Source organism: Nelumbo lutea, chromosome 4, assembly GCF_056320005.1.
Source record: "Nelumbo lutea isolate HS-2025 chromosome 4, American lotus-T2T, whole genome shotgun sequence".
Classification (NCBI taxonomy): Eukaryota; Viridiplantae; Streptophyta; class Magnoliopsida; order Proteales; family Nelumbonaceae; genus Nelumbo; species Nelumbo lutea.
Genome location: NC_142687.1, coordinates 41,522,252 through 41,540,605, shown reverse-complemented (window position 1 = coordinate 41,540,605; position 18,354 = coordinate 41,522,252). Strand labels below are relative to the sequence as shown.

Sequence of the window (18,354 nt, the reverse complement as noted above, 5' to 3'; positions counted from 1 at the left end):
TAAAAGGCAAAAAATAAGTGATTCAGTTCAGTCACTTCAGCTATTATCAAACGGCCCCATATGTTGTAGTGCAAAACGAGCAATATTAAGTTACTAACCAAGAGATTAAGGTCTTTTATCATTAGCTTTCTATTATATATCCTGAGTGAGGATACCCTTAAATTACTTGATTTGTATGGTTGTAGAGCTGTATTCTTGTTCATTTTATCCTTCTTTTCTGTACTCATTTGATAAATTTGTTTTGTTCTTTATTTTTTGGAGTAACTGGCATTTGATTTCACCTGATTTTTTGAATTAATTGGCATTTGATTTCTATCTTTGCAATAAGAATGAAATATTCTCTAGTCCTTTTCCTACTAGAAGTTGTCAAGCTGTTTGGATGTTTATTGATGAGTGTATAATAAAAATCATTCAAGCTGTCTTATTTAGTATAAATATGCCAAGTCTTTTTTGTCTTGGGTAATTCTTACCACATCATTTCTCATTTACCTTAACTTCTTTGCTGTTCCCTTTTCTATCAGATTATTCAGTGTTTTCTATTCTTTTAAAAGCATGACTCTTGTCGTCTTGATAGAGCACAATGGCGGGACAGGATTTCTGTAGCGAATCCTAAATAGTAGGGAATTGGGATCATGGCCAAGTTGAGTTATGCCTATATTCCTAGAGTTTTAGTTATAATCTTGATCTAGGTTTGAAAGAAAAGGTAGGGAAAGGAAGGGAAAAGTATTCCCTACCTTTCTTCCAACCAAACACAGCCTAAAATCTCTGGAGTTTGTTATTGTTACTCTGATTCTAGAGGGTATTTAGCCCATTGAAAATTAGCATTTTGATTTTTTGCTTGTTGGGGTGCCGCTTCTTAGGACAGACTAAAGAGTGATGTTGAGGAGAAGCTCAATGCGGTTTTCCTTACTGCTTGCGGTTCACCATTTGTTTTCACTTCTGTAGTGCCATCAATTCACAAGACAGCAGTGGGATGACAAAAAGTGCATAATATGTAGAAAACACCCTAAGCTAAGGTTATGTTTGGTTTGAAAGAAAATATGACAGAAACAGAAAGTTGAGGGAAAGTTCTTATTTTCTATCAAAGCAAAACATAACACGTAAGAGTTTCTTTGAATTTATCTAACATTTCATATTTATTGTCCACTAACTTCACTTTCTATTGCTGTTTCTAAAGAGTGTTAGTACCAAGCATTCTCTTTTGACTTCGTTTTACCAAACATATTCTTGGAGTGAGCAAAAGATCCTTCTTTTCTTAAAGCAATCTCTCTCACTCTGCATCAATAAATGAGACACTTGAAGCATAAATGATCCTTCTCCTTATCATGTTCCCCAGTTCTAGCTCAAGGGAGTCCAACATCCTTGAAGGAAATCTCATCACCTTCCAAGTATAAAAAGCACACTTGGATTCTATTTATAAATTCTTTCACCCACAACATACAAAAAACAGCGCCGTTTTATTGTCTGTTGATTTTGTTGAAGAATGAGAAGTTGCAGTATTTTACACGATTATAATCCATTCTACTAATATAATAGAAACTCTGCATTGAAATAGCTAAATAGTTGTCTTGCTTCCATGGTGTTGGGTTCATGGTTATATGGTTCTTAAGAAAGGGTGGTATGATTCCGAAACCATATCAATATTTATTTTATGAAAATAACAATTTTTTGGAATCACATTACGTAAAAGATGTTCTACTCAGGATTCATTTTTTGAACTATGATACGTGAACATTTGTATGATGTGTACATGTACTTTCACTATTTTCATCATCAATTAGAAACATTATGCATTGACTAGAGCCATATGAGTTCACTTTGGCTGTTTTGGGAGCCTCTGCACCTGACACCTTAGCTAATTCAGGTACTCATTTGTTTTTCAACTAAAAAAATCTTGAGTGTAAATACCTTTTTGCCCACTCATTATGAGATGTCATTTGCAGCAGTCTCCCAAAACAGCCTAGGGTGTTTTCTATACAGCCAAAGTTTTTCCATATGGATAAACCTGCTAAAATGTGTAGGCTTTCAGAATTGAGATTGCCAATGGGCCCTATGTGCATCCTTGCTCTCAGTAACCCCACTATCTGTACTCTGCCCTTATTAGGGCTAAAGTCGCATGTGCATACACACACACCCCATCTTAGGACTAAGATGGTGGAGTTGAACACGTATATATTTTAAAAGTAAAAATACCAAAATTGAGATGGTACTTTTATTTTTAAAGTAGGATACTGTGCTTGCTTAAAAGTTGTTGGAAAATGTTAAAACAATATTCTGCAAGAGGCCTAAACAGGGTTGATCACACACTGAGGCCTATACAATCTACTCAGAGAGTTGGTTCTCTTTTTACCATCTCTGTGTAGGCTGTTAAGCTTGCATGATATAATGTAAGTCATGACTAGGCCCAAAGTGAATGCAGAAGTTTAGAACTTTTATGGTATTCTCGGACTACAATAGATGTCCATCATCTAGAATGGGTTCTAATTCATCTTTAAAAATTTTTACTTCAGACCCCGAAGTTCCAACCAACTCATGCTTCTAGATGAAGGCAGGATAAAGAGTGTTCACAAGCTTCTCACCTATATCCACAACTGAAGAATATGACACTTGAATTCCCTGCTAGGATTCTTCTCTGTTTGTTGAAATGTATTCAGGCTACCTAATTTTTGACATTTTTCGTTTGTATGAGCCATGAACTAATTGCTCTCAGACTCAAATCCACACTCTCACACTTGCCACTTCCAGATTTTACCATTGTACCAAGCAATGATTTTGTTTTTCTAAATCTAAAATGTTCTAGTTATTCTTTTTGACCTTTCTGTTTTACCAAAAGGCTGTGGTTTCCTCCCCTACTAGAAGGGAACAAATGCAACCTATAGAGTGAAATAGAAGAAACTGAATTTTTTCTCTTATATGGTTATATCAGTTTCATAACCTTAAACAGGAGTATGGCTTTTTGATATCAGCTGAAGTAGCTGATCTGAAGGACTTCATTGCTGTTTTTCATTGAATATATTATCAAGGAGGTTGTGAGGTCCTCAAATATATTTTATCCACAAAAAGACAACAATATGTCATTCATTTAGCCTTTCAGTTATTTTCACAGCCCTAGGCTCACAAAAGTCCATCACGCTGCCAAAAATTTGAGTGGCTGTCACTCAGCTCAACTCAATGGCATCTAGGAAAAAAAGCAGAATAGAAAGAACTTTTATTGACTGAACCGACCGTGGTGTCTTTTTTTCAGTTACGTTGGGAAAAAGGGAAAATACGTGGTGGTGTTTGATAAAAAAGATTTGAATTTGGTTCTAAACCCTGAATATTTACTTTTCCACTTTAATTGGTCCCACCTGATTGCAATTTAATTGGTCCCAGTGATACATAAACATCTATGAAGCATTGGATATATATATGATATGATATGTAAGTCCTATTTTAAACATCTCAGCCTTGACCCTGCTAAGTCAACAGGGTTGTTTCTGTCTTGTCTTATGGTAATTAGGGTGAGAAATTAAGTGCACATGGCCAAAATTTTGCTCCTATTCCATTACCCTCATTTAATTTATTGTAAAGAAAGAAAGAAAGATGAAGGTACACTAACATACCTTTCCATGGGTTGGCCAAGGTGGTGGAGTTGCAGGCTGTTGTCCTTTACATCTACATTCATGTCATACTTTCTGATTATGTTTTCTCATACATAAACCTTTCTAAATAAGAGGGAATCTCCATAGACATTCTTTAGAAGTGATCAGTGATGCATTTTACTTTTGTGAAAGTTTCCCAATCTTTAATCCATCTTTCTCCTTTAATTAGCATAAGTAGTCTTATTTACAATACGCTAACCTCTTGAAATGGTCTAATGCCTTTGTTGAAATCTTGAATAGTTACATACAAGACACTATATTTAATTTGTTAATGTGGTTTTAATTAGTGTAAAAAAAAACTACTCCTTTTAATATGTAATTCTTCAATCATTAATTTGCTAGTTTTCTTTGCATCTCTTTATAGACAGAGTCTAAATATGAAATTAATTTTAGATCCCCACAACTACTTTATTGTCTGTTTATCCTCTAAACCCCAATTACCATATTTGATGCTTTCATGTTCGTACGTACCATTCTATTTATTTTTTGACAAGATTTACTCTAAACTTGGAGATAATTAACTTCAAACCATTTCAGCAAGGACACTTCAAATTAGTAGTATTATAATCTTGGGGTTCTAAACAAAATGATGTGTGATGAGATCTACAATTCGAAAGTGTGATACCATCACCACTTCCCTTCTCACTTCAAATTAAATCTCTTGATCAGTCCTCTTTCAACAAAAGATATGAGATAATTGAGTATGGTTGCTAGAGAGGCCAGAGGGGCATCCTTTTACTCATTTTTGTCATCTTGTGCTAAGTGTAATATCTAAAAAGCACTTCAATCTATTCAGTACGACCATCTTTCCTAAGACTAATTTGCACAACATCCAATGGGGCCTGTCCTTTTCTTTCTTTCACTTTTTTCTTTCTACCGTGTTTCCTTGCCCATGTCTTTCGACGAGTTCCCATCCTCCTCCTATTTGCTTGAATAATTCATTCTCATCATCTCCTATTCGATTTAGCTCCTATGCCTTTTCCAAAAGAGTTGCTTTTCAGTCAGTGATTTAGTGGGTTATTGGAATGAAGAAAATCAGGATAAAATAGTTCAAATGATTTGGTAATCTATCTAATCAGCCACCCTCACGGCTGCATAATGTCATTATAACTTCCCGAATTTTTTGGATTTTAAATTACATTTCTCTCTATATCATTTGAACACTTAGGGTCCATTTGATTAGTAATTGAAATTAGAATTGAAATTCTTTGGAATCCCAATTAGAATGGCCTATTTTTATAGTCTGTTTTATTCGGACAGAAATAAGAATAAGAATTGGAATCAGCAGGAATGAGATTTCATTCCCAACAGAGGGGCAGGGAATGGCCATTCCCTCAAATGAGAGAATGCCATTCCAGAAAAAAAAATGAAAATGAGATTCTAATTCCACCCAACCAAACAGTTGAAATCGGAATAGCCCATTCCGATTCCAATTCTAGACCCCAATTCCCACGAATCAAATAGGGCCTTAGTCTTTTTATGCAATATAAGAAAGCATAAGATAGCCACGTAAGTTCATCATATGGGAAGGTTCCATGAGAGAGCTCCATGTGTTGAGTTAGATAGGTGAATTTTTATGCCTATAATCTATAACATGAATTCAACCTAGCTCATTATACAAAATTTGAAATTCTATCTTTCGAAATTGTAAAAAAAAAAAAAAAATTGTTCCTTCCCTACAAGTTACTTCCACTTTTTCACGGTGGAAAAATTTTGAATGTTTAATGAGGCGGCTTTAACATCCATAGTGAAAAAGCATAAATGTGTACTTTTAGGACGGAGCAAAATAAAGCTTTCGTAATAGAAGTGAAATCTGCATTAAAATATCCTATTTTAAGATCCAGAAATAATGGCCTTTATTTCTCTATATTTTTATTTTTTAATCTCTTGTTAATGAAGCTCAAATTCTATTTAGGGGCCGTTTGGTTTGCAAAAAGAGAGGTCTGGAATCAGAATTAGAATGGTTCATTCTGATTCTAACTATTTGGTTAGGAGAATCAAAATATAATTCCCATTCTTGTTGGAATGGCATTCCCCCATTTGAGGGAATGGCCATTCCAGTCCCTCCCCCTCCCCTTGGAATAAAAATTCATTCCAACCGATTCCAGTTACGATTTTGATTCCATCTACAAACCAAACGGACTCTTAATTTGGATTGATGTAAGAAATCATCCCTGTGCACATAAGGAAAGTACAAGGTGAAGATGCTATAATAATGTCATAACTCATAAAGATGGGTTGTATGAAGATAAGACTATTGGAGAAGATGGAATTGGTGACATTGATCTTATTCATTTAATGCAATAGGATTGACAATGCACATGCAACAGAGTTAAACAGTGTGCTATCCTTTGTTTTACCTACATGCATGTTTGTCATGGAACCAAAAAGACTAGGTTTCAAAGTTATGTTGTACCAATATTATTATTGCACCATATAGTACAAGTGAGTGGGTCAAATGTATTGTGAGCTCCTTGAATGGTGGTTAAAACCATGAAACTTGCTGTAGCAAGAAAGCAGTACTAATTTCTATGAGTGAACAATAGTTCTTTGAATTTGAAAGCTCCAGTGAATTAAATGGGGACCATGAAAATGGAAAAGTCACTGAAATATTGCCAATTAACAAATTCTCTGGAGAGAGTGAAAAAGAAAAAAAAAAGGACCTACCTTGCTATATATACTAGTCGGGCCCCTGTGTTGTTAAAATTGTGGCAGGAACTTTATGATAAATTGATAATTCACAATTGGGACAAGTGGTACCAAGTCCAATTCAAACTATTTTTGGGTTAGCTGTTGTTAGATAAATTTGTATTAATTTTTATTATTTATCTTAACTTTTATTATTTTCATTACATTTTATTAATTTTATTACTTTTAAATGTGATGGATAGGCTTTGTTAAGTGACACTTAGGGTTCATTTGGTTTGTAGGAATAGGGGTCTGGAATTGGAATCGGAATGGGCTATTGTAATTCCAACTGTTTGGTTGGGCAGAATCGGAATCCCATTCCCATTCCTGCTGGAATGGCATTCCCCCATTTGAGGGAGTGGCCATTCCTTGCCTCTCCCTTGGAAATGAAATCCCATTCCTGCCGGTTTTAATTCCCATTCTCATTCTTGTCTGAACCAAACAGACTATGGGAATGGTCCATTCTGACCAATTCCGACTACGAACCAAACGGATCCTTGGATATGAGTCTTAGGACATTTCTAATTGAGCCAAGACGAACCCTATCCATTTTAGCATCATTCTTGGGTTACGCATTGTTTAATAAATTTAAAAGAAAACAAACAGTGTAGAAGGGATTAGGGAAAAGGAGATTACTTTTTTTATTAAGGTAAAATGAAAGAAATTATTTATATTGATTTTAATTAAATTACGTTTCTATTAATTTGTATCAATTTTAACTAATAATTTTTGCTAAGTTTGTTAACAATTTTTTATTGTTTTTAATTATGTTAATTTTTATTAATTATTTAAATTTTAATATTTTACTAAGTTTATAAAGTTAATTTTAGAGTATGTTAATAAAACTAAGCTATTTAATTTATTTTAATTAATAAGTTAATCATGTAAAGTAACTTGCTGATTTCAAATTTCCCTTACTTATATTTTTCTATTACCTTCTAATTTTTAATATTTTTCAATAAATATCACATTTAATATATTAAAAAATTTATGTTGCTTTTAGTGAAATTTATTAGTTAATTAAAAAAGTTAAGTGTCTAATTTTTTTCTTATCTTTTATTTTGTCAGAAAATTTCCCTTATTTTCACAAGTTTTTTTTGTTATCTTCACTTATTTTTCTAATTTGTTTGATATTTTTTAATTAAAACAATTATTTTTAGGGAAAATTTCTCTTATTTGCTCTTTTGATTTTCATGATTGCATAACCTGGTTGAACCAAATCAAACCATATCGGTCCAGCTTAGTATAAGCTAGTAATTGAAGCTAGCAAGTCAGACAAAAATGTACAAATACAAATATGTACTTTATCTTTTAGGTATTCAAATAACCCAACCCATGAACTTCGTCTTTTCGGCTTTGGTCGGAAGGAGTACAAATATAAATATGTACATAGCAATTTTTAGGCCCCTAGTTCATTTCTTCTTTTGCTTTCTTCTTATGTTGGGAAATTGGCATAGCTGGAGAAACAACCTAATCCATTTGATCTACCACTCAATTATTCCAAAACTTAATTTGTCGTAATGGAGCTATAAGACAAATTCACATAAAATATTTTTACAAAATTAGAAGTTAAATTTTCACATAATTTATAGAAAATTATTAGTGAACTTTTACTATTATTTTGAAAATATAACAAAAAATATTTTATTTAAAATTTAATTAATAGTGAAATTAATATTTTAACAAAAACATGTTAATTAAAAGTGTTTCAAATATTTATTTTCAAGACATATTTTCACAAAAGTTACATAGTTGATTTAGTAGACCAACTGGATCAATCAGTTTTGTTCAAATTGGCAACTACAAATTTATATTTTCTTGACCCCTCTTCTTGCTATAGTGTTCACCAAATTTCAACATCAATACACATTGTGATATGTGGATTCAAATACATTCCATGGAGAGAGATAAATTGTATAATGAGAATATTAAAATATTATTTATAATTATAATAAGATTTTTAATTAATTATTAAAATTTTTTACATTACTTTTATTATTTATCTTATTGTATTATCTATTTTTTCTTTTATTAATATTTTAGATACTTTTTACTCATTTTTTATTTCAATTTTCGAGCTTTAATTTAAACTATGTTCTAAAAGAATGAACTTAAACATTAATATTTTAATACATTGATGAAAAATCAAATGTGTGCATTTGGAAAGTGGAGAGAGATAAAGATAAAAATAGATAGAAAGAGATGGGGTGAGGGAAAGAGACGTTAGAATTAGATAGTTTATTGAGCACATGATATAGATTAGGAGATGTTTGAGGAAGTTTTAGGTGGGGGAAATAGTTTATGAGAATTTTTTGCAGTGGAGATGAATTGTTAAATCTTACAGACCTATGGGTAATCAAATCGGGTCAAATCAGATATAGATATCCGACATCCTTAGTAGATTCAAATTCCAATTGATCTTTGTGAAATCCATCAAATTATAGGATCAAGATCGGATGTAGGATTAATATTATTGGGATATACCCTTATCCAAATCCAATCTAATTTGTTTGCATCCATAGAAAGTTGAGCAAGTTAAGCCTAATTTAAGTTCAATCCTGGCCCAAGCCTGAGAATTGGGTCTGAGGCTTGAACCCAAGACTAATATATATCCACGACTAATCTATCCAATCCAAGCCTAACCACATTGGAATTTAATGCACTTGAATTGGACTTAGGTTGGGGACTGGGCTCATGTTGTAAAATCAGTCATCACTATAATTTGGCATAAAAGTATGTGTTTTTGCATGCATATATGCAAATATGCCTGTTTATGAATATAGTTGAGCTGGGCTTAAGCTACCTAAAGGCTAGGTTCAAGTCTAACCCAAAAAATAAAAATGGCCAAAATTTTGGGCCCACCCAACCCAAGGACCGAAAAAACAAGCCTAACTTGTCTTAAGAGGGCATGTGACAATAAGTGAATGGTATTGAGATAAGCAGGAATACTAGATGTAACCAATTAGGGGTGTGTTATTGGATAATAGATGAGGTAGTGAGGTTGCCTTTGATAGAAAAGAGGTAATAGGAGAAAGTTTTATAGGATAGGAGGGTTAATGTTATAGGAAAGTAGGCTTTTAATAGTGTATGTGGAGCTGAAATGTTCAATTATGATTATTAATATATGTTTTATGGTACTAGTAAATGTGCACTTTGCACATGGAAATTTCAAATGATAACAACAACAACAATAGTTGTATGTATATTGGTGATTTATTGCCTTTCAACCTAAAAGCTTGTATCAAATTAAATCTTCCTACTCTATAGTTTATATCAATATTTTCAATTTTTGTGCTAATTGAACCATTTCTTGCCTAAAGATCAAGTAGACTAATTGAATTGTTACATGACTTGGATTTTAGGTTCATTTTCAACCAAATTGCTTGTCTTTAAAAAACCACTAACTTGACCCACAACATGGTGACCTAGCTAACCAAACCATTGAATCATTTGATTTGTTTAGTAGGGTGATGGAATAGACATTAATTTTTTCTTTTCATAATTTTTGTATTCCATTTCCATCATTTAGCAAACATGAAAGTGGTTTCATTAGTAAAATAGTTTTAAATTTTGTATTCCGTTTTTATCATAATAAAACTATTTCTTATTTATCATACGTAAAAACTGGTTATGTTTCCAAGTTGATTTTCAACGTGAAAGTTTTTATGCTATTAAAATTGTTATTCATGAATTTAATTAGTGAAATTTAATAATGAGAAACAAAAATACATTAAACATATGATTTAATGAAAGAGAATTGAAGTAAACCTTAAATATGAGACATAATGGAAGTTAACCTCAAATGGGGGAATGTCATTCTATCAGCAGGAATGGGAATGGGATTCCGATTCCACCCAACCAAACAGTTGTAATTGGAATAGCCCATTCCGATTCTGATTCCAGACCCTTATTCCTGTGAACCAAACGGGGCCTGATATCATGACCCATGAACATCATCAAGGAAATGGTTGATATTCAAGATTGAGATTGGCCAAGATAGAGTGGATGAAGTCCTCCTTTGGGATTGGCTCGCCTATCTTTATTAAAACTCAGAAGCTAAAACTAATTAAAAATTTGAACTATTGGATCCTTACATGGATGTCATCGGAGGAGAAGGTCCAAACAAGTATATATCTCCTAACTTCAGGAGATATCCAATTTGGTCTTAGATGTACCAGGAAAAGCAATTGATATAATTTACTTGGGGATGGACTCCATCAATGAATTTCATGATTGATGATCATGTGGAACAATGAGAAGAGCAACGGGAAGAAATGTTTTTAATTTACATGGAGAGAAGGTAATTGCCGCTTGCTATAATGTTTTTGCTATATGATTACCACGTCAAGTTTAAGGTTCAATGATTTCATTCATTCAACTTATATAAGTACAGAGCTGCATATATGGTAATCTTGGTGTGATTTATTACAATTAAGAGTACTGGTGTTGAATCGAACTACAATTCAAATAGATGTAAAAGGCTTTGTTGATTGCAGGAAATTCGATCTCTTATAAACAAGTGATTGCTGAGAGTGAGAATTGTTATTTGAGTTGTTCTTAATCTTCACTACTTTTAATTTGTTTGCAGTGCAATTAATTTCATTAATTTTCACTAATGTAAGTGCAGATTAGAAGGTAGAATTTGCACTTAAATCAATTAATGCACTCCCATGCTTTTATACCAATGCAAATGGAACTTGCATCGCAGGTCTTGAGACAAACCAAGTGAAACATGATTTATCCAGTTGAGGTGAGAGAAAAACCAATAGAAATTTTCCTAGGATTATCTATGTAAATAATTACAATACAACCATTGGAATCTTGTTTTTCCATGTGCCGTTATAATTTTCTTTGCTGCTAGATCTCTCTCTCTCTTTTTGTTCGGTTTACAAATTATCTCCCGAATTTCGGTTTTCTTCCTTTCTGTATTCATCATTTTGTGGCTGGATTTAAATAGTTTGGTAGGATTATCATATTTGTTTGTTTAATTTTTCAAAAGTTCTATCACGGCTTTAGATTCAAATCTTATTTGCTATGAAGGTTTCTTCTACCTAGCAGACCTCAAGTGAGCTACAGTAGTTTTCTAATAGTTATAGGCTTATATCTAGCTGGTTTCATAGTAAGAAGCTTGTTTTTCTTTTATATATATTTTCTATTCTTTTCCTCTGTTAAGAGAAAACTGTTTCCTTAAAGATATTCCCTTTTCTAATTATTTTATTACTGCTTGTTTCACAGAGGCTTCAGCTGCATGCTAGAGATACTGCCATGCATAAACAGTCAAACATCCCATCATATCTTTTCCTTACTCATTCTAACTAGCAGGCCTATTCCTGCAGCCAAACACACCCTCAAATTGGCAATATTGCTATATAGTGTTAACCACGTCAAGTCAAGCCTTTCAGGTGGGTAGGGGACCATGTAGTCCTAGCTCCACACAAGTCTCAATCTCTGCCCTCTAATGGGGTCCTCCACCCAACAAAGATATCTCAGAAAGAGAGAGAAAAGTCCACGCCACATTTCTACAAAAAGCCCATAGTGTTTGCTAGCTGCTTCTCATAATCTCATCTCACCTGCCCAACCAAGAAAATACTACAAAAGAGACAAATTTGGGGAGGAATTTGAATTTCTTCCGCCATTAACTGTCTTCTTCCACATCTTTTCCTTTTGTATTAAACAGTTTACATCAAACCAGTCCCACTCACAAAGAGTAGCACCCTCGTTCAATAAAGTGAGTGCTAGACATTAGACAGTATCAAAATTGCACGAATCCCTAGGAAAACAAATCCCCACCCCTTCCCTTTCTTTCTCCAACCTTCTTGCCCCACTTCTTCTTCCAAAATCTGTTCCAGATTCAGTTGGGGACTTGGGATGGATGGAACTGGGTCGGGTCAGGTCTCGGTCCCTGCAAATTACCAGGTTAAAACCGTTTTGGGTAGAAATGTTCAGCCCGACCCGAAGTAGGATCCCCCATGCAACACTATCTCCATCACGATGAAGAATCAAAATCTGTCGACGTGGATACGTATTCTATAGTTTGATTAGTAGACCTGTCACAAAAGTGTTTCTTCTTTTTTACAATATATAAATAGAACAAAGTTGAAGGCCATCGACGAGATCTAGAGGTTCTACATACACTACTCCTTTCACCAGTCCTCCATGGTTAGGGATCATCATGGCCTCGGAGTTTTCAATACAGGCATGTCCTTGACTTGGGTATTTCTTCATATTAACTTTTGTCTCTTTGTTTTATTCATTATCTTTCTCTCCAATAAAAGGAAACGCTGTTCTCTGATTACTGAAAATGGCTGTTTGTTCATACTTGTGTTCCAGTTATTGAATCTCCTTTCTCATCAGACTTGTCGACTGGGTACCTTGAAGACGCCATAATTCAGTGGAGTAATCGCAGTAAACGGCGAAGAATGTTGTCATATTCTCATGACCGGACAATGAATGAACACTCAGAGGTTTCTTTATTTCTTCTTCTTTTCCTTCTATTGCGAGAGAGAGAGAGAGAGAGAGAGAGAGAGAGAGAGAACTCGAACTCATGCATTCAGTGCATTTTGCCACAGAAATACTGGGACATGGATGTTTATGGGGACCCGTTGGCGAATTTTTGCTACTTGAGAGGGAATTATGATTTAATTCCAGGTAAATAATTCTTCTTCTTCAATTACAGTGTTCATTACTTCATCATATCGGTTCTACAATTAATGGACCATCTTCAGTCAAGTAGATTTTTACCCAAAAAAAATAAAAAAAGAAAGTCAAGTAGATTACCCCAATTAATTTCTCATTCGTTTAGTTGTTTCTTTATTTTATTTTTATTTTTTTTATGTGGAAAGCTATCAATGGAGCTCTATATAAATACGTGAGATAATGCAAGCAAAACTTACATAGTTTTAATATAAGAATTACATCAATGCCAGTATGTTTGGTTTTCTTTATGATTTTTTTATTACATTTTTTTGCATTCTAGGGTAGACTAGTGCCCCCATTCATTTTATAACCATGGTATCAGTTTAAACTCTTTTAATTATTGTGCTTATCCTGTCGAATTACTCTCCAGAGACTTTGTATACGGTATACCTCCGGTGCTAAATCTTGTGTTTTTGCACTGTACATATTTGTTTTTGCACTCTTGGAGGAGTGCAAATACAAATAAACTGAATGCAAAACCTTGTATACATATTTATAAACCTTGTATTTGCACAGTATATATTTGTTTTTGTATTGTTTCCAAACTGAGCCAATGTTTGTGGTGATCGCAGAAGAGAACTGCTTGAAACATTGGTGTTGGGAAAGCAGCACCATCAACCATGGTCTGGCAGGCGCAATGGAGAAGAAGAAAGGAGTGCCCGAGTACCATGAAAGTCGCTCTGCCTCGTCTTCCTTTCACATGGACTCTCTGGCCACGGACCCGGATGAAAAGGACCCCTCATCTTCAAGTATAATTGCTTTCATTTCAAAAGTGATTCTAATAGTTATTTGTGACCTCTGTTGATCACTTTATCTTCTTTTAATTTCTGCTTTTAGTGAGACGATTACTTTCTTAATTGGGTCTGATGGGGCTCTCGTGTTTAATGCCATGAAGCAGAATGTGGGATGTTGAAGAAGAAGAAGAGGGTGACGTACCCTTTTGATGTAGTAAAGCCGGGAGGGGAGGAAGGAGACGTGACCCTGGAAGACATAAATGAGAGAATGCTCATGCGTCCCACAAGGCCCATAAGGCATCCAGTGGGGGAGTTGGCCTATCGCCCTTGTGCGTCTGCAAATGGATTTGGTCTTTCAGGGAAAGCAGTGGTGGCCCTCACTAGAATCCGCACACAAGGAAGAGGCACTGTCACTATTATTAGGACTAGAGGTTAATTGATTGTAGCTTGCTTCTTCTTTTTTTGTTTTCTTTTAAGAACAGATCGATTCAATATTTGTATATGTGTGTCTGTACGATATAAATCTATAAAGATTTCAAGTGGGCTTTTTCTTTTTGCTTTGGATGGTTATATGCATTATTGGCCACAATTATGAATGTGAGAGGTAAGGTACATTTACATCTGACGCTTGTAGCTGATAAGTTAAGGCCATGTTTGGCTTGTTGATACAAATTAATTATAAGAGGTAGTACAGAAAGTTGAGAGAAAGTAATTCTTAATAAATTATATGAATTTCCTTCTGCTTCCCTCTTATTTTCTATCAAACCAATAATAGCCCAAAGGAGGGAGACCTTGTTTCTCTCTCTCTCTGTTACTTTTTTGGTGGGTCATTTGAATTAAATGATTTAATTCATAGATTGGGGTGGGGAATTTTGGGATAGGTGGCAGAATTGGAATTTTCAATTCCATAATTAGTTTTGGGTCCATTTAGAGGTGGAGTTGAACCAAATTCAGCAATTAAAAATATGGTTTTTATCTGGGGAATTTGAAATTGATGGAGGAAGAATCATTTCAATTCAGGGAAATTGAATGGGAGTGGGAGTTCAAATCCAACTCCACTCCTGCTATCCAAATACAACTTTAGGTTGAATTTGATTATTTAGAAAATAAGAGCAAGAAAAAACTATTTGGTAGGAAACTCCTTAAGATATGTCCTAAAATTCCATGATAATTTTCTCATTGTTACTCTTATTTTCTAAGGAGCCAATTAGCCAAACACAACATGAAGGAATGCTATTTTAATCTCAGTTACTTTCTTTTCTGGTTGATCAAGCTTTGAGAGTCAAGTGGTTGATCAAGCTTCAGTCTCTAAGTTGGACCCCATGTCTTGGTGGCAGTTGGTGATGACTTTGACAATACTAGAGCTAGAGTTCATTGAAAATCCAAAGATCAGTTTCAAACTAACCTAACCTCTCTAAAAATTGTCCCAATTCATATAATTACCGTGAAGTCAACCAGGTAATGGGCCGGCTAATATGTTTAATCTGAGAAAGCTTCTTACCAAAACAATAAAATAAAAATAAAAATCTGAGGAAAACTTATGGTTAGATTTATCTCTGGTTCAAATCACCCGATAGCTCACCCCTTCTATTGTTTTCTGGACATAACTCATCAGATTCAGATTAATTCATGAGGAAATGGCTCAATAAGTGTTGTCAGAGCTGGTCCAACCATTAGATCATGATCCAGTAAGCTTTCGGGTTCCCGGTCTTCTGACAGTTTTCATGAGTTCAACAATTAATTATCTAAATGGAAACTAGTGAGTAGTGACCCAGTGAACTTCCATATTTTTGTCTGGTCTTACAAACTGATTAAAAGGTAAATTAAATTAATTACCTGTAACTAAGGACATTAAAAGTAAACACCATCAATCAATGATGGTCCCCGCCATCCGGAAGTTCATGTACTGAAATTTTGCATGTTCATCTATTGTCTTAGTACTATCCTAGTACTAGCGAATAGGGATGATCATGGCCGGGCCCAGGTCGGTTTTGACAGTGTATCAACGGCATCTAGGGCCATCCGGGCCGGGCCCGGGCCATGCCGGGCATCCAGTCTTGCTCCTATAAAATTATGGTCTTTAAAAGTTAAAATATTAATCATATATACATGGTATTGAAAACTGAACCAGATCGGACGGTTAGACTGGTTGACCCAGGAACCAGTCAGGCAACCAGATCTGTTTCACCCTGAAGCTATTCCTGGGCCCAAAATCGTTGAATTGGTCAGTGACCCGTTGACCCAGGTGGTTGAATCGTCGATCTGAACAAAATTTTTTTGCCATTTTTATTTTAATTATTACTTTTTTTATTTTTTAAACCAGAGTGGACCATCATTCAAACTGGACAATTAGACTGTTTGACCCGGGAACCGATGGCCAGAACTGTTTTATGTCCGATCTTGTTTTTAAAACCTTGCATATATACATAACTTCCGAGCACCATTGACTGTGCTACCAAGAACTCTGAAATTCAGAGGTTACCCCACTTCTATAGACGCCTATAATAAACTTTTTGGAAAAAAAGACTAACTCAGTGTTTCTACATTTTCTTATTGTTGTATATGGACTCTAGAATTTAGATATGCTAGTGAAGCAAAAACTTGAGGGAAGTTGTTAAAGAAAATTTGTGAAATTCCTTAAAAATGTTCACTTTTAACTTTCTGTTTCTTATTTTCTTCCAATCCAAACCTCCCCCCCCCCCCCCTCCCTCCTTAAAAACTTTCCACTCAACTTGTTGGGCCATAGGTTGTGCTGCGGGCCACGTCAGCTCGGGCCGAATCAGCCCGTTGGCCTCAAACCCCAGGCCCAGCCATCCTGGTGGTATGGGTCGTGCCATAGAACCGCAAGCCATACTAAGAATGACCCATATTGTGTCAAGCTGTGCCGGCCCATTGGCCTCAAATCCCAAGCTTAACCCAACCCAGGGGTATGGGCCGGGCTGGGCCTGACACGAGACTCTAGCACCACTGAACATGTGTATTGTATCCATAAAGCAGAATGGGTGTCCCAGTGTCATAAAAGTAGCACGCATGCGAAAAACTTTCATTTCACGTCACCAACCTGGGTTACAAATCATTGTATATAATAGATGACGACACATGAAGACCAAGTAACGAAGTAACGATACGAGGGAGAGAGCACGCATGCTTTGTAAAACACTGAGCAGCACGGTTACCCTCTCTCATGATCCAACAATAATGCGTTCGGACAGGGTTCTCAGTAGTGCTATTTTTTCCCATGCCTCAGTCCAATCTCTACCAACTTACTCCAGTGACAATGCACCAATTGTCCTGCATTTTTTTTTTCAAATTCGAATCTTGGTGGTTTGATGATCCCGATATTCACTCTTTCATACAATGTCAGGTCCAATATGTCAGGTAACCTCTCTACTAAATGTTCGCAACTTGGAGCTTCCTTACACTGTTATTGTGGCAACCTATCCTGTCTTAAAGCTCAAATTTCTGCACTTGAAAACCAATTACCCAATTTACAAGGCCAATCAGTTTCTAGTGCTAAGTCTTCTCCAAGCTCCGCAGATCCGCACCTAATTTGACATTCTCTTGGACCATGAAGAGGGTTATTGGCTATATTGTTGGAAAATTGGGTCACTGTAACTTTGGAAAAGAAGCTCTGAAACGCGTTTGAAGACACTGTCTTTAGAACATTATTTGCCCCTATTCAGTTTCACTGAGTTTGTTGTTGGGTTATAAAAAATCTATTCCCATGATACAACAGAGCCTTGGGCGAGAATTTGCAACTAGCAAAGTTGAAGAATCTTTGGAGAAACCTTATGTGAGACTGTAGCAGACCAGACTAAGAGAGAGAGAGAGAGAGAGAGAGAGAGGATTTCGAAAATGTGTGTTTTTGAAGTCTGATTCATGCTCCTTAAATAGTTTATGAAGATGTGTGAAGAAAATGTAGGTGCTGGTTCAGAGAAGGCACCTTGAACAGTCACAATTGTGACTGTTTAAAAAATAGTTAACAGTTAACGACTGTTAACTTTGAATTGTGCCTCTTGATCACACCCGGCTGAATCGTGATCGTTGATCTCATCAACGGTGATCAACGGTTAGCATTGCACCAAAATCAAAGCCGCCATTCGTGAAGCGCCTCATTGCACCGCACACACACATGCACACACGTGCGTGCGTGTTGCGTAGTATCAAACCCCCATACTCTCTTCTACTATTTCTAAGGAGTGTAAATCAGCCCCTATTAAAATACTAAAAACAAATATTATAATTTTCCAATGTGGGACAAGTTCAAAACTGGGTTTTGTAAGAGAAAAGCTAATTTTTCAATCAAGTGTGCAGGTGCAATTTCTCATGTAATTGAACAATTAAACCCATTGGATTTAATCTCTTATGAGATTAAAATCCAACACAGAGATCCTGCCTGTCCAGGCAGAGGGAAGGGGACCATAATACTCGATTTTTCATGTTGTGGCTTCTAACAAGAAGATGTATACAAAACTTTATTCACTAGCTAAAGAACTCTACAGGTGATTGAACTACAAATCCTCAAGAAATAGCAACTATCTTCTACACATATTGTTTTCATCTTCTTATCCCTCCCTTACTTCTTTTAGGCCCTG

General features: G+C 35.2%; 1 protein-coding gene across 4 annotated transcripts; it reads left to right on the top strand.

Annotated features, from left to right (window-relative positions):
* Nucleotides 1-10,490: 10,490 nt before the first annotated feature.
* On the top strand, nucleotides 10,491-14,314 carry LOC148855400 (uncharacterized). 4 transcript variants are annotated; one of them, XM_088986337.1, is made up of 5 exons: nucleotides 10,491-12,525; nucleotides 12,660-12,793; nucleotides 12,899-12,977; nucleotides 13,598-13,774; nucleotides 13,921-14,314. In XM_088986337.1, the coding sequence occupies exons 1-5, from the start codon at nucleotides 12,486-12,488 to the stop codon at nucleotides 14,193-14,195; spliced, it is 705 nt and encodes a 234-aa protein (XP_088842463.1). In that variant the 5' UTR covers nucleotides 10,491-12,485; the 3' UTR covers nucleotides 14,196-14,314. The 4 variants fall into 4 exon arrangements, with proteins under 4 accessions (XP_088842463.1, XP_088842464.1, XP_088842465.1 ...); XM_088986338.1 differs by having other exon boundaries at nucleotides 12,039-12,525; nucleotides 13,924-14,314; XM_088986339.1 differs by having other exon boundaries at nucleotides 12,424-12,542.
* Nucleotides 14,315-18,354: the final 4,040 nt, after the last annotated feature.

What these genes read in the sequence shown, in the direction of transcription:
- LOC148855400 (XM_088986337.1), top strand. Translation starts at nt 12,486, where the DNA reads ATGGTTAGGGATCATCATGGCCTCGGAGTTTTCAATACAG. An exon ending in GAATTATGATTTAATTCCAG is followed by an intron (nt 12,978 to 13,597) that starts GTAAATAATTCT and finishes TGGTGATCGCAG; the next exon opens with AAGAGAACTGCTTGAAACAT. An exon ending in AAAGGACCCCTCATCTTCAA is followed by an intron (nt 13,775 to 13,920) that starts GTATAATTGCTT and finishes AATGCCATGAAG; the next exon opens with CAGAATGTGGGATGTTGAAG.